Raw genomic sequence first — 16,845 nt, 5'->3', positions numbered from 1 at the left:
CCCGGCCGCGGCGGCCGCATTTCGATGGAGGCGTAATGCAAAACGCCCGTGTGATGCATTGTAGTGCACGTTAAAGACCCCAGGTGGTCAAAATTATTCCAGAGCCCTCCACTACCGCGTGCCTTATAATCGGAACTGCTTTTGGCACGTAAAATCCCAGAAGAAGAGAAAGCTCCGGGTTAATTTTGACCACCTGCGGTTCATTAACGGGTATCTTTTGCATTCCGTCCCATCGAATTTGTCCCTCCACGTCGGACCCGCAACCTCGTGGTCAGCATCCTAACCAGACATGCACAACGTACTGAAGCAAAGTAAGTGAAGATATAAAAACCAGGTAAACATTTTCATCGTTAGAGTACTAAGTAACGAAATTGCAATAGTACCGTAGTAGAGCACTAAATACCCCAAAAAAGTATGTCGTTACTTTCGTAATACTTTCAAAAATACGAGACTTTGCGCAAACAAAACAAAGGTCTGCGTCATCGAACCGCTTTATTTTGCGAAACGCAGCAAAGGGCCCAATTACCAAAAGTTTCGTTCGCCTTCGGAAAGAGCTGTGGAACTTGCCTGTTAGATATAGCCTGTCACTCTTTCTTTTTCTTTTTTTGAGATGCTGCCGACGTATAGACCAGCTCCGCGGAAGCACTCGACGACACAACAACTGTTTGCTTCAGAAAAAAAGCCGTTCAAAGGCAGGGTTACTAAGATATCGATGTCACGCCTTTATCCCTATACTGTCTTCCTCAGGGTATATGAGCTTTGTTTTTGCGCGTCCGCACTTTCACTGTTCTCGACCGGTGAATTGTGGAAAGAAAAATGGCTGTTCTGTGTCGGACCTTGTTGCTTCTTTTTGTGTTGTGCGAAGCAAGTCAGCTGTAGAGCAATGCTTGCAAACCGTCGCACATGGCCATCATAACGATAAACGGCAGCCTGTCGCTGCAATATGATTTCAGGATAATGGTTTCTCAAGCACATTGACCATGGGGATGCACCTGCAACCTACCACTCCCGTTGAAGTATCCTCAAATTATCTTCAGAAAGAGCTCAACAGTATTCAACGACTTCCTCCCCCAATCGAACTGGCCTTCCCTCCACCCCCGCTCCGCCTCCTTTCCCACTGAAAGAGTGCAATGGCCGCCGCAACAGTTGAGGTTGAAACGAGGTACGGCGTCTGCACGTATACGTAGCGCGTCGCTAAGTGATGTTAATGTGTGCCGTCCGAGGTGCGCCAAAACCCCCCAGAGACAGGCATCAAATCCGCGCAACTCGCACCCTTTTTTGCATCTTGGCGCCTTCCGCATTTTCAGTGGCGGGACGTTATGCGCGACAAGCGCCGGCAGCCTCGAGGCAACATTTCTAGAAAGCACCTTGGAGCGCTCGCGACAAGCAGGCAGGTCGTCCTCGGCGTTTAAGTAACGCATAAGCAGATCGACTGAGAATCCGGTCGCAGCTGCTCAATGGCACGAGCTGTCGCCGAGTTGCTTACGCTCGCTCTTGCGAATGCCAGAAGGTACTTTGAAGCTTCACCAAGCACAGCGACAATGTTCAATACTGGGTGTCACATGGCCCGATATCGGACAACGCCGGCCCATTAATTTAGACAACGTCGTTGACCCATTATTGTTCCGGCAGTATACTGCTACTTGGGTAGGTAGAATAGCAAGGTTGCAGGTGGTGGAAGGTACACACGCGAAGCGCCCGCTCGGTGAAATTCTCGTGGCGTAAGCGGGCAGCGAAGCATGGATTCCAAGCGCGCGAATCGCTGCCGCAGAGGCGTATAAGTATGCCCTCTGTTCTGCAATTGCATTTGCGCTTCTTGGTCGGTCCGCGCGTCACGCTTTTTCGCGCGTCCTCTGCACGAATCCGCGTGACGTCTTCGTGAGCTGCTTGTATATACGCTGTGCACGCTGTGACGCGCTCTATACACGCTCTCCGTGAGCGTTGCTCGTGGGGCCGCGTACAAAAACGCTTCGCGCACGCTTTGCGAGGAAGGGCAAGATGGGCGCGCGGCTGTCTGCCAGGTGCGGGTAGTCGTGTGCAGCGTGACCCGAAACGCTTGTGGCGAGCTGCGCGCGGTTCGCACTGCGTGCCAGGCGCAGTGGCCGCGGCTTCGTATCCTCTTTATTCGACATCTTTTTTTCGTTTTTACCACTGGACGCAGTGCCTTATGGAGGCCGGCGTGCACTGCACTGACTGACTGACCTTGTTCTACGCTACAGCTGACGGTATTTGTAAAGGAATTTAATAGCGCAGAATTATCAAAATCGCAAGCTAGGGTACGAAGAGGAAAAATTCAGTATAATCGCTTCATTGGATTTTTTTTAGAGTGATAATGTTCATTTATGCGCAGTTTATGCCTGGCAAGGGAACAAGAATTCAGGATCGCCAGTCAGCCTCTAGAGTCTGCAAAGGAGTACGTTTATCTAGGTCAGTTACTCGCAGGGGACCCTGATCATGAGAAGGAAGTTTACAGAAGAATAAAATTGGGTTGGAGTGCGTATACGGCAGGCATTGTCAAATCCTGACTGGGAGATTACCACTGTCGTTGAAATGAAAAGTGTACAATCATTGCATTCTACCGATGCTAACACATGGGGCAGAAGCTTGGAGGTTAACAAAGAAGCTCGATCGAGAACAAGTTAAGGGCCGCACAAAGAGCAGACTGGGATAGCCGATATTCTAAATGACAATAATAGAAGAAAAAAATGGAGCTGAGCTGGCCATGTAATGCGTAGCATGCATAACCAGTGGACCATTGGAGTTACAAAGTCAGGATTGAAGTTAGGAAATTTGCTGGCGCAAGTTGAAATCAGCTAGCGCAAGACAGGGGTAATTGGAGATCGCAAGGAGAGGGCTTCGCCCTGCAGTGGGCATATATAGGCTGAGGATGATAATGATGACGCAAAATCTCAAGCTATAGAGCTAACTGTTCTCACTTCATTGGAGCTATTTTCAACTGAATAAGTTCATTTATGTACAGTCCTTTCGAGCAAAAAACAAGAACTTGCTAACCTGGGACGGCCGTGTGTGTCTGCTTCATTAAGCATATAGTCCGGCCACTTGAAAGGATCGTGGATAAAGGACCCATTTCAAGGGAAGAATTTCCAATCAATCAATCAATCAATCAATCAATCTTTTCTACAGTGCGTTCATCTCCATAACATGGTTGAACTGAAGTACGGATAGTGCATGGCCGGCATAAGGGCATGTCCTTTGGCTCATGAGGAAACCCGAGTGCTCTGCGCCGCAGATCTTCGTACATAACCAGTTGGGCGAATTGACGAATATTCGTTTGATGAAAACGCGAGCACACGTCTACGTGTCTCGAAAACTTCAAACAATTTCTTTTTTTTTAAGTTGCCTGTGGCAGATAGCACAATTCCTAGTCCTTGAGCTGGTCTGCTCAAAGAGGCGGATATTGCTTGCACGAGAAACTGAACCACATAATCGACTGATTAAGAAACACTAATTAAGTTTTAATTAATTACCTTATGGCACAGATCACAATTTACAAATTGTAGCCGGTGCGACTGCAATTGGCATATCCACTTAAAAAGAATTGTGTGGATGACATCATTTTCGAAATATGCGCCAACTAATTCCAATGGTTATTAGTTGGAAACTTAATTAGTGCTTTTTTTCTTAATTAGCCGATTATGTATTTAAATTTCGCTTGCAAGTAATGCCCGCCTCTTCGAGTAGAGCCAGCTCAAGGACTATACAATTGTGCTATCTGCCACAGGCAACTTAATTTGTTTCGCAGGAACACCCCGTATGAAACGATGACGTGGCTCTAACTTCATGTGCCTGAATAGCTGCAGAGACGTGATTTAATTCTTCAGAACAAACTATGTGTGTGAGTTACGTTTTTTTTTTTTTTTCTCGGTATGATCTGACACTGGAATGGAAAAATACGAGGCGAGGCCCGAGACGCAACTCGTGCGATAAAATATCGAGCGCGCGACTGAAGCGGAAGGTTACGCAGGACAGGATCGCAATCCTGATTGGTTCGTGCCAGCTGTTCGTGGCAGCTACGTCTAACCTAATAACACTGCTTTTTGGGCAAGTTGGTGCGATTTCGACGCACGTTTAAACACTGACGTGCGTCTAGCTTCGCTTGTGCTTGAAGGATTCGGGAAAATTTTGCGACAGAAGACTCGAGATGCGACGTATAGTTTATATATTGAAGTCATTCTATAATCCTTAGACTGGTTCACGCACACGTGGTGTGTACTTTTTTTATCTCTCATCAGGTTTTGCACGCGCTACAGCCGATTGCTACCGCTGATATAATGTATTGTGCTGCTGGACTGTAGAATGGCTAGGAAGCCTTGCCAATCTCTGTTAGCTTTTGCTTCCTATGTCCTTGCTCGCTGTAGTGAAAAATGAACTCATCGATCGATTGATTGATTGATTGATTGATTGATTGATTGATTGATTGATGATTGATACTTATTATCAGTTCTCCGCCTTTTGATCTCGGTATATATATTTGCACTAGTTTTACATTCGCTAGTCTTCAATTGAACACCGCGGAATCAACGCGCACGTACCTAACTAAGCCTCTCTCTCTGCAGCAGGGGCAGCGACAGCCCACCGGCTGTGAGGAGGAGCACGACGAGGGCTAGCCGGCATGGCGCAGAGTCGGCCCATCAAGATGGTGGTGGTGGGTGACGGCATGGTGGGCAAGACCTGCCTGCTGGTCGCATTCACTACCGGAGCCTTTCCCGGCACCGACTACGAGCCGACCGTGTGAGCAGCCTCGCAACTCTAAGAACGCGCGTAAGGTGTACACTCACCTTGCGTGTTTTCATCGAGCCCACCTTCTTTTAGGGCATTTCTTCCCCTCCGTACTATTTCCTGCAAAGTAGCATGTATAGGCAAATATACGCGGGCTAACCACTCCGCTTTTCATTAAACAGCTTTCTTCTCCTTCATCGGAGTGCCAGAACTCTGAAAATCGAAGAAGCCCGTTGGTAGGCGCTCAAGGCCACGTCGTGCTCAGGGCATGTCGGTAGCCGGTCCTGCCAGCGTGCAGAACGAAAGCGGTGAAGAGCAGACGCTCAGCTGATCCGTCACTGTAATCCGCAACCGCGCCGGACCATTGGCACAATGTCTTCGGGTGACAAATGACAGGTGCACCAGCTCTTCGAAGCTGTCAAACAGTGACAGCTACGATTCCGAGGAATTCAATGTATAGCCATGAATCGCCGCTCGCATTCGAACCGTCACCACGAGAGCCAGCGCGCTGAGCAACGCGCTGCAGCATGATCGAGGGTAGCCCTAACCACTGATTCGATATGTGCTGCTTGCTATTTGGAGTGTTTTACCGCTTCTTAGGGAAGCTTTTCGCGTACTTCCAATAAGAAGCGCTGCTTTGCGCATTTGTATTTTGATTTATAGAGCGCACAATTCCCTCGTAAAAACGCCGCTGAATGTCCAAAGCACTGACCGGTGCAGTTGTTTACATCGGCATGGTACAGCGACCGCTCGTCGTTCCCTTGAAATATAACGCAAGCCGCGCATCACTGACATCAAATAATGTCAGAACATAGCAAAGGACGCAACATTTTTGCATGTAAGCCCTGTTTCATCACTCTGTCGCGAGCGCCGGGCACCTTCGAAAACAGCGAGCGGGAGACCGTATAGTATGCATGTTGTTATTCGGCCTATACTTACCATTCTTCGTACTCTTTTCATGTATACGCAATTCATGTGTTCTATAAAGCAGTCACAGATTAAGAATTTGCGCGTATTATCGTTCATTTAAAAACGTGTAGTTCTTTCGCGGGAACGCCGATGCCAGTATACACTGACACCGTCGGCAAGTGAATGAGACGGTCGCTAGCATGCTGTATCAAAGCTAGAGGCCTCCGCTTGTTGCCCATTTCGGATAAGAGGCAAACCGTGAACCTTGGGAGCTAAATAATGAATCAGCATAACGATGCATAAAAAACACCCATGTGCATATTTACATTTAATTTAGGGAAGCGCCCGCGAGGGCGATCAGCGCCTCCTCGACTAAGGAGGCGTTGGTGTGATTGGTGTAGCCTTCGAGGACGGCGACGTATTGATGTTGATAGAGGCGCCGTGTCGTCGCTTATCGCTTTTATTGCGATAGCAATTATATGGACACTCCAAAGCAGATTTCTGCCGTCGGCGTCGCCGTCGCCGTGAGGTTCCGTATGACGTCAATGGAGATGAAATCGTCGCCGCGCGCCGCCGAACGCTGTATGTGCGAGTGAAAGGGCGCGAGGGACGCGCGCTTTCACGGGGAGTGAACGCACGGCGGAGAACAAACGCACGTTCTGTGCCGTGCTCCCTTAAGGGCTGCAGAAGTAGGCGTCTCTTTCCTCATTTACAATCACCATATATGTAGAGCAACGTGAAAGGCCGTGGGAGGGGGGGGGGGAGGGAGGGGACGTTTAGCTGCGGCACCAAGTACCTATTTATATCAGAGGCTCCGGCAACAGTCACCAACGCCGCACGCATTTTGTGCGAACGTGGGCAAAACGCCGACGGCGTCGACAACAGTTCTGCGTGTTGCCGGTGCTGCTGCATGTCCAAGTTTATACAGCTGATAAAGCTACTATCATTACTCCGTATAGCTCTCTACAAATTTGCTATCGCAATTGATGCTTCGCCTTTCAGGTGAAACTGCGACAACTTTTTTGTGTTTACGCTATGCGAAGTGCACGGATAATAGTTTATTTCAAATCCGTATGGCCAAAACTGAACTACAAAAACACTTTCATCCATCCTAATGCTTAATTAGCTTCGGGTCAGTCGCTCAGGTCCACCGGTATAGTGGACTCACGAACTCGGCGACTGATAAGCCTAACATCGGCTGAACGCGATCGACATCGCCTCAAACTGTGTGTGCGGCTGGCGAGGGATGAAGTTCGCCGCAGCCAACAATGCAACATCACTTGCAACTCATCACTTGCCCGTTCACACAGAACGTGACTTCTCGCGACAGAAACTACTATCAGGATCACCGGCTGCTCACGCTGTCGTCTGCCATTCATTCCCAGCATGCTCTGCGTATGCCGCCTTTTACGCCATAACACAATCTGGCCAGTAGCTGAGGAGAAGGCAAGGTAGGTGGTTCGAAGGAATTACCAAAATTAATTTGTAAAGAATCTGCGCAACTATCAAGCCTGAATGTTTGAGGAGATATATGACGGAAGTGTGCAGAGGAATGTACAGTGACTTTCATCTGCATTCGTTGGCATCGAAATATTGCCAGAGTTGCCCTTTAACACACGATCCCGAAATGTTATTCATGCAAATGGCCTTTTAAATTAAAGCGTCAATTGATTTATGGTAGTTCCTCCTATTAAATTCCTCCCTTTTCACATCTCTGAAGTACGGTTGTGTGTTATGTTGATGTTGTCTTAGCCCTATTACATGGACTACACGTCTATAAGCAGTATCATATATCTATCTATCTATCTATCTATCTATCTATCTATCTATCTATCTATCTATCTATCTATCTGCATGTCTGCCTGCATGTGTGTTTGTCGGGTGATGGCTTTTTATATCGAGACATAGGGTCGTGTTGCCAACCTCGCTTGTGCTTAGGCCGGAAGCAGATAAGTGTCAGGGGGTGTGTGTTGCAACACGCGGTGGTCTCTCGCACTCAACGTGGCACATGACCGGCTCGCAGCTTCGACAACTACGCCGGAGCTTGGTCGTGGACGGCGTCACTGCCAACCTGACGCTGTGGGACACCGCGGGTCAAGAGGGACTACGAGAAGCTGAGGCCGCTTTCCTACCCTGGGGTCAGTGATTGATTGATTGAGCGATCGATTGATTGATTGATTAGATAGACCTTTGTCTTTTGTTATATAGGGGGAATGTAAGTGAAGTTTTTAGTTCAAGCCGAACTCCACTTTTCTTATTCAAATACACGTGAAGAAAGAAATTCTCTCACTATAGCTAAGCAACCCTGAAATCATATTAAACCAAGTTTGAACGTAAAAAAAAACAAGGTTAAGGGGGAGTGACCGTAAGAGCGGAACTTTAATAAAGGCCGTCGATTTAGGAAAGTCGATGGCCTATATTGTCAACTTAACTCGGTTTTCAATCGAATCGTCAAATTAGTAGGTACGTAATTGTATGCTAATAAAATAAATTGTGAAATTCTGTAAACTGCGCGACTTTTCGAGTGCGATAAACTGATACTAGCGACGTGGTTCTAAAACATAATAAGGTTTCGTGAGTGCATACGCAAATCACCCAAGTGTAGTAACACCTTCCCCACGTAAACTGTAATAGGTTGTCTGGTTAGTTTTGTCCAATTAAAGCGCTATATCGATCAGATTATCTTTAGAAAATTGCGACATCAGTTTTTTTGCGTAGTTGTCAAGTTCGTGTTCTGAGTTATTGAAATTTTACTTCGGTAAATTTTTCTGAAAATGTGATAATCTTAATCGAATTTGCCGCTCCCACTAACGATGCAAAATATTTTTTTTTCTTTTGACCCAAACAAATTTCATTTAAATTACATAAGCGGTTACCGATCGTGGGAGCATTTCCGTATTTCGTATTCGTGTGAGCAAAATCGCAGTTATTACCTCACATTTCCTCCCAAAGGTGGAGTGAACGCGAACACACGCCGTGGGGTTTACATTAGTGAAACTTCAATACAACGATCCCAGATATAACGAATTATTGGATAGAACGAAGTAAATACAAATACTTTAACGTTATGTAAACATGTAGTTTGCAGCTCACGGAACACGCCCACTTCTACTTCACGCACGCCAAGAAAATATCTTCATTTATCATTTACCGCCAAACCTATATAGCCCCTAATCGATAACACTCGCGTCTGAACCGTTATAACGCCAGACGGGTAATACTGCGAAATGTCAGCAGCGTTTACCGGAACGAATTCGCTGATTACTGCGGCTTAACCTGTACCAAAGCAGTACAGAAGGGCTACGAGAAAAAGGGCCGTATATCTGTAGTGGAGGACTCCTGGTCAGTTGTGAACACCCGAGCTTCTTCAACGGGAATCGCAACCTCGCAGAACGAGCACTTTTTCCCCTTCGGCGCCCATATTGGAATGCGACTGCTGTGGCTATAGAAGTAGAACTCGTGACCTCGTGCAGAGCAGCAGAATGACATATAGTCACTGAGACAGCGCGGTCGCGCTATCACGCAAAAAGAAAAACGTGCTATATAAAAATAGTGCACAGCGTTCACATTTGCTTACTTTATTTACGCGAGTTATTTCCGGGCCCTAATTTATTTCACTTTGAGAACGTTGGATGTTTGAAAAAGGGTTGCGTTGTCAGAGGCAATAGTTGCTTTGCGTATAGAGTCACAGCGCGTGTGCGCGCCCGTATATGGAAACTTGTGTCTGGCGAGAGCTCATCCGTCTTCTTCTCTTCCGCCTCACTGCAGTCGGACGTCTTCCTGCTGTGCTTCAGCATCAGCAGCGAAGCCTCGTATAACAACATCTTGACAAAGTGGCAACCCGAGCTCAAGCATCACTGCCCCACGACGCCGTACGTCTTAGTAGGTACGCTGATTGTCGTATCATCATTTTTTTTTTCTTCTACTCCCATCATGTTGAGGAATGTGTATGTAGTGCCGTGACAGCGGCCCCGCACTTTTCACGCGCGCGGTTGACGACGCAAGCTACGTTGAACGCGTCCATTTGTCATTTATGCCGAGATACGTATACCACATAAAGCGCGTGTTTGTTTTATTGCGATAACAATTATGTGGACTGTACTCCTGGCGAATTTTCGCCGTCATCGTCGGCGTTGGTGTGGTGGTCCAGTATTGGTTCTTCGATATGCTATAGATAGATACTATATTGATAGGGAACAGCAGTGGCTGCACTGAAGAGGAGGAATACGACGTGTTCCCGATTGAAATAGGGTCGCTATCTTGGCCACGGTGGGCCTACGAGTAAATATATTGTAAATAGCCTGGCGCATCAGCTACACGTAACGTTATTGGTGGAGGTGAACGTTCTGCGTAACCGCCATGGAGCTTCGCAGCGGTCGCTAGGCCGACAATGCAACTTCGGCTCCTGCTTGCGGCACTTCATCTACGCCGCAAGCCTCTACGCCTGAAGTCACGACCTACGTCACCATCCCCCCCCACCTCGGTATCCTCGGGCTTTCACCGGTGTCGGCAGTCCTGATGTTGACGACTGGCCCCGCTTATACAAACATGTCCGCACCATGCAGTCACATGTGGCATCCGATGCTGTGTTGCTATCGCATTCATTGCTTCGCCCTTAGGGCGAAACTGTGACATTTTTTCTATCTCTACGGCACTCCACGGGCATATTTCCAGACTCACGAGAGGCGGAGATCACGAGCTGGGATCTCTTCAAAGAGAAGCTCCGCTACCTTTTTGGCAGTCCGTTTGTTTGGTCGCGAACTCAATGCAAAGAATGCCCTTGCCACACGCGTACAGACGTCGATCGAATCCAATGTATCGTACATTCTCGACGTCTTGGCCCTTTGTAGCAAGGCCAGAAACACGGAAATTGTTGTGATCAGGCTTTATGGCCTTGACTGATTTATTCGCCAGAATTTGGGCAATTGCAGAGCGCGAAAAGCAATCATAAGACATTTCATTTGTATAAGTATGCCTTTCATCCTAAACCATAGTTGCCCGGGCCCTCTCGCTTCTGCCCAGCAGAAATTGCCTTGTGTGCTGCTTCGAGCCGTGTCGCACGCGCATGAAACACCGTCCGATGCGTTCAGGCGCAATGCTAAACCTTAATTGTTATTGGTGTTAATGCTTCGTCCTTCGGGCGAAAGGGACAATTTTTAATGCGTTTGCATCATGAGTGCCAAAGTGGAAAAAGTGTATGTGTAATGTTGGAAGCCGGTCACGTAGTAGCTAGAGGTATATATATATATATTATATATATATATATATATATATATATATATATATATTGACACGTATACATGTTTATCTTTCACCGGTGGCCGCTTTCCACCGGCTAACAAATGTTATACGTTATCGCTCGGCGCAGGACGCGCCTGTATCGGAAGTTTCTAGAACGTTGTCGATGCTTCTTTCCGTTGCCTGTTTTCACCGACGCTTATGTTATCTGATTGTATGACCGACGCGAATTGTCTAGAACTTTCTGGAAGACACGCGGGCATCAGGGATTAATCTGGAACCTTCGATGACTCAGGTATAAAAGCCGACGCGCTTCGCCGCTGATCAGATTTTCGACGATCGCCGACTGTGTTCGCCGCTATCGTTGTGCTTTGAGTGTACCTTGCTTTTGTGGGCACAGGTTCGCCCAATAAACAACCAGTTTCGTCGTACACAGTTTTACGACTGTTTTCTTCAGCGTCACTACTACGTGACATCTGGTGGAGGTGCTAGTGCGTTCATGCAGCGAACGCCCCCGCAAAGCCGCGACCCAAGCCCGAAACCGGACGACGAGACCAACGTCGCCAAGGACCAGCGAGCTAGCCGTAGGCAGCAAGGACTTTTGCCAGAATACGGACTTCTTCCCGAGAAGACCACAGCGATCAAGGCCAAGTCAACGACCACAATGGCAGCCCCAGCGTCCCCCATCCTGCTGCAGCAACCTCGGGAGCCACCTACCTTCCGTGGATCATCAGCTGAAGACCCTGAAACATGGCTGGAGACGTACGAGAGGACCGCGACATTCAACAAATGGAGCGACGATGACAAGCTGCGCCATGTCTATTTTTCGTTGGATGACGCTGCTCGGACATGGTTTGAGAACAGAGAGACCACCCTGGTGACTTGGGACCTATTTCGCGAGAACTTCGTGAGGACCTTCACGAGTGTCGTACGAAAAGAAAGGGCTGAAGTTCTCCTGGAAACCAGAGTTCAATTGCCGAACGAGAGCATCGCGATCTTCACGGAGGAGATGACTCGCCTCTTCCGCCACGCCGACCCCGACATGTCTGAAGAAAAGAAAGTTAGGTTCTTGATGCGGGGCGTCAAGGAGCATCTATTCACCGGATTGATGCGCAACCCGCCCAAGACTGTGGCAGAATTTGTTTCGGAGGCGACAACGATCGAGAAGACGCTTGAAATGCGAGCCAGGCAATACAACCGCCGTGCGCTGACAAACTACGCCGAAGCTCAAGCTCTAGGCGCCAACGACCTGCACGAGGCGATCAGAGCGGTTGTACGGGAAGAGCTACAGAAATTATTCCCAAGATCGCAGCCTCAGGTGGCTTCAATCGCTGACATAGTTAAAGAAGAGGTTCAGCGATCACTGGAAGTGCCAGAAGTTCCGGCATCGCCTCAACCACAGCCGCAAGCGATGACCTACGCCGCCGTCGCCCGTCGTGAAGGCCCCCCTCCGCGCTCGCGCCAGGGCCCCGTAACGCCGCAGTTCCGTCGTCCACCGCCGCCGCCGCCAGCACGCCCGCCCGTCGCCCAGCGCAGCTACCAGCGGAAGACGGACATTTGGCGCGCCCCCGGCCACCGCCCGCTCTGCTATCACTGCGGGGAAGCCGGCCATGTCTACCGCCGATGCCCATACCGCGTGATGGGCCTACGAGGGTTCGCCGTCAACGCGCCACGTCCACAGCTTGGCGAGCGACCACGTGACATCGCCGACTACCTTGCCGGAGCCCAGTGGCAACCACGACGACCCTCACGCTCGCCGTCACCAGGCCGCTACACCTCGCCGCATCGCCGCCTGTATGCCGGTCCCACTCGGGGCCGATCTCCCAGCCCATACCCGGGAAACTTAAAGCAGCAACCGATGGAGGTGCGGTTGCTGTACGACGCAATGCCGAAGATCCTCCGCCGCCGACGACGACGACGACGATTCGCGAATCATCACGGCGAGATATCAGCACGCCGCCTAGCAACAGCCTTGACAACACATCGCCGCCGAACGAAGACCTTCCGACGCGACGTAGCAGCAGCAGAGCAAGCCGACGCAGCCGTGATCCGACGCCACGAATTAACCGCAACGCCAGACGCCGGTCTACCGATCTAGACGTGCTCATCGATGGTCATAACGTCACCGCTCTCGTCGACACTGGCGCCGACTATTCAGTTTTCAGTGGCACGTTCGCCGCCAAGTTAAAGAAGGTGAAGACGGCCTGGCAAGGACCCGATATACGGACAGCGGGAGGTCACCTAATAACGCCGGCTGGAATCTGCACAGCGCGAGTCACGGTAAACAAACGCACTTACCCGGCGAGCTTCGTAATCCTGCCGCACTGCTCCAGGGACGTCATCCTAGGCATGGACTTTCTAAACCAACATGGTGCAGTCATCGACTTAAGGTCCAAGTCGATAACGCTTTCAACACACAAAGCGATACCGCCGGATACAAGCATCAGTTACCATGCCTTGAATGTGCTTGAAGAACAAGTCACCGTTCCACCGCGCTCCAGCGTAATGATTTCCGTCGGTACCGAAGTGCCTGCAGACATGGAAGGCGTCATCGAGGGCGATCATCACTTACTGCTCGACCGTGAAATTTGCGTCGCTAGAGGCATAGCTGAGCTACGTGCAGGGAAAGCAAGGGTGATGCTCACGAACTTCAGCCCCGAATATAAGCACATTAACAAAGGCACCACGGTCGCCTACATCGACGAAATAGTACAAGCCAGCAGTGCTTCCGCCTTCACGGATTCCAGTGCACCTGCAACGACGACTATAATACCTGAGCCAACTTTCGACGTCAATCAGAACCTTCCCAGGCATAAGAAAGAACAACTAAAAGCTCTGCTCCTGCAATACAAGGACTGCTTCTCGTCGTCGTCAAAAGTTCGACAAACCCCTGTCGCCAAGCACCGCATCATCACCGACGAAAATGTCCGCCCACTCCGTCAGAGCCCGTACCGTGTTTCGGCACGCGAACGTGAAGCCATAAGGCACCAAGTCGACGAAATGCTACGCGACGACATCATCCAGCCGTCCAAGAGTCCGTGGGCGTCCCCCGTGGTGTTAGTGAAGAAGAAGGATGGAACCCTACGTTTCTGCGTCGATTATCGTCGGCTCAACAAGATCACGAAGAAGGACGTATACCCCCTCCCACGGATTGACGACGCCTTGGATCGACTCTACAACGCAAAGTATTTTTCGTCGATGGACCTCAAAACCGGCTACTGGCAAATCGAAGTCGACGAGAGGGACCGGGAGAAGACTGCCTTTATAACACCAGACGGACTGTTCGAGTTCAAGGTCATGCCGTTTGGTCTTTGCTCGGCACCTGCGACTTTCCAACGCGTCATGGATACAGTACTGGCAGGCTTGAAGTGGCAGACTTGCCTCGTCTATTTGGACGACGTCGTTGTGTTTGCCTCAAGCTTCGAAGAACACCTGCGGCGCCTTGAAACAGTTCTTCAAGCAATCAAAACCTCCGGACTCACGTTAAAGCCCGAAAAGTGCCGCTTCGCATATGAGGAGCTCTTGTTTTTGGGCCACGTCATCAACAAGTCTGGAGTGCGCCCCGACCCTCAGAAAACTGCGGCCATCTCCAACTTTCCTCCGCCCGCTGACAAGAAGGCAGTGCGTAGATTTCTTGGACTGTGCGCCTATTACAGGCGCTTCGTCAAGAATTTCTCACGGATCGCTGAGCCACTGACGTATCTCACGAAGGCCGACGTCGAGTTCAAGTGGGAGACGCCGCAAGTCGAAGCATTCGAAGAACTGAAGCGACGCCTGCAATCGCCGCCAATACTTGCGCATTTCGACGAAAACGCCGATACGGAAGTCCACACCGACGCAAGCAGCGTAGGACTCGGCGCCGTGCTTGTGCAGAGGACTGACGGACTAGAAAGGGTTGTCAGTTACGCTAGCCGGTCGCTATCGAAGGCGGAAGCAAATTATTCCACAACAGAAAAGGAGTGCCTCGCCATCATCTGGGCTACATCAAAGTTTCGCCCCTACCTCTATGGCAGGCCCTTTAAAGTTGTGAGCGACCACCACGCCTTGTGTTGGCTAGCTAACTTGAAGGATCCTTCAGGTCGCCTCGCACGCTGGAGCCTGAGACTTCAAGCATTCGACATCACCGTCGTTTACAAGTCCGGGCGAAAGCACTCTGACGCCGATTGTTTGTCTCGCGCCCCCGTCGAACCACCGCCACAAGACGACCAGGATGACGACACTTTCTTGGGACCCATCAGTGCCGACGAATTCGCCGAACAACAACGAGCCGACCTGGAACTAAGGAGCCTTGTAGACTACCTGGAAGGCAAGACCGTCATTGTGCCGAAGGTGTTCAGGCGAGGATTGGCGTCGTTTTTCTTGCAAAACGACATTCTCCTAAAGAAGAACTTCTCGCCTCTCCGAGCCAACTACCTCCTCGTGGTACCCTCAGCATTGCGTCCAGAGGTTCTGCAAGCTCTCCATGACGACCCAACGGCTGGACATCTCGGTTTTTCGCGCACTCTCGCGAGGATACAAGAAAAATACTACTGGCCTCGCCTCTCTGCCGACGTCGCCCATTACGTAAGGACATGCCGAGACTGTCAGCGACGCAAAACACCGCCGACAAGGCCAGCCGGACTTCTACAGCCAATCGAGCCACCTCGCCGACCGTTCCAGCAGATCGGGATGGACTTACTGGGGCCTTTTCCGACGTCGACGTCCGGGAATAAATGGATCGTCGTCGCTACGGACTACCTCACCCGCTACGCCGAAACAAAAGCCTTGCCCAAAGGCAGTGCCGCCGAGGTAGCCCGATTCTTCGTTGAGAACATCCTCCTGCGTCACGGTGCCCCAGAAGTCCTCATCACCGACAGAGGCACGGCCTTTACGGCAGAACTAACTCAAGCCATCCTGCGGTACAGCCAGACAAGCCATCGCCGCACCACCGCCTACCACCCGCAGACGAATGGCCTCACCGAGCGCCTAAATAAGACCATCGCCGACATGCTGGCAATGTACGTCGACGTCGAACACAAGACGTGGGATGCCATCCTTCCGTACGTGACCTTCGCATACAACACGGCCGTGCAAGAAACGACGCACATGGCGCCGTTCAACCTGGTCTACGGAAGGAACGCGGCAACGACGCTTGACGCCATGCTACCAGACGTCGCTGACGAAGAAAATGTCGACGTTGCCACTTATTTGCAGCGTGCCGAAGAAGGTCGACAGCTCGCCCGCCTGCGCATCAAGAACCAGCAGAGGACCGACAGCCGACACTACAATCTTCGACGACGCTACGTCGAGTACCAGCCCGGCGACCGTGTTTGGGTCTGGACTCCGATTCGCCGACGAGGACTTAGCGAGAAACTGTTGCGTCGCTATTTCGGACCATATAAGATAATCCGACGTATTGGCGCACTGGACTATGAGGTCGTGCCAGACGGCATTTCGCAATCACAGCGGCGCCGGGCACGACCTGAAGTCATCCATGTGGTGCGTCTTAAACCTTTCTACGCCCGCTGACGACCTTAGGTACTTCGTTACTTTGTTATTGTTTTTTTGTTTGTTTGTTTGTGGTTTATTACGCATGGTTTTGTTTTCGCTTTCGTGTTTGTAGCATCGGGACGATGCTTTTTAAGGGGAGGGTATTGACACGTATACATGTTTATCTTTCACCGGTGGCCGCTTTCCACCGGCTAACAAATGTTATACGTTATCGCTCGGCGCAGGACGCGCCTGTATCGGAAGTTTCTAGAACGTTGTCGATGCTTCTTTCCGTTGCCTGTTTTCACCGACGCTTATGTTATCTGATTGTATGACCGACGCGAATTGTCTAGAACTTTCTGGAAGACACGCGGGCATCAGGGATTAATCTGGAACCTTCGATGACTCAGGTATAAAAGCCGACGCGCTTCGCCGCTGATCAGATTTTCGACGATCGCCGACTGTGTTCGCCGCTATCGTTGTGCTTTG

General features: G+C 50.2%; 1 protein-coding gene across 1 annotated transcript in view; it reads left to right on the top strand.

The window, feature by feature from the left end:
- Window positions 1-4,579: 4,579 nt before the first annotated feature.
- LOC119432541 (ras-related protein Rac1-like) overlaps window positions 4,580-16,845 on the top strand; it is a 29,005-nt gene continuing 16,739 nt past the window's right edge. The window contains 5 exon segments of the mRNA XM_049658287.1: window positions 4,580-4,752; window positions 7,673-7,692; window positions 7,695-7,750; window positions 7,752-7,787; window positions 9,418-9,535. Of these exon segments, the coding sequence (XP_049514244.1) occupies window positions 4,634-4,752; window positions 7,673-7,692; window positions 7,695-7,750; window positions 7,752-7,787; window positions 9,418-9,535 (349 nt within the window). The 5' untranslated portion in view covers window positions 4,580-4,633.

Source organism: Dermacentor silvarum, chromosome 11, assembly GCF_013339745.2.
Source record: "Dermacentor silvarum isolate Dsil-2018 chromosome 11, BIME_Dsil_1.4, whole genome shotgun sequence".
Lineage (NCBI taxonomy): Eukaryota > Metazoa > Arthropoda > Arachnida > Ixodida > Ixodidae > Dermacentor > Dermacentor silvarum.
The sequence above is the reverse complement of the archived record's forward strand: the minus strand, read 5'-3'. Positions and strand labels throughout refer to the sequence as shown.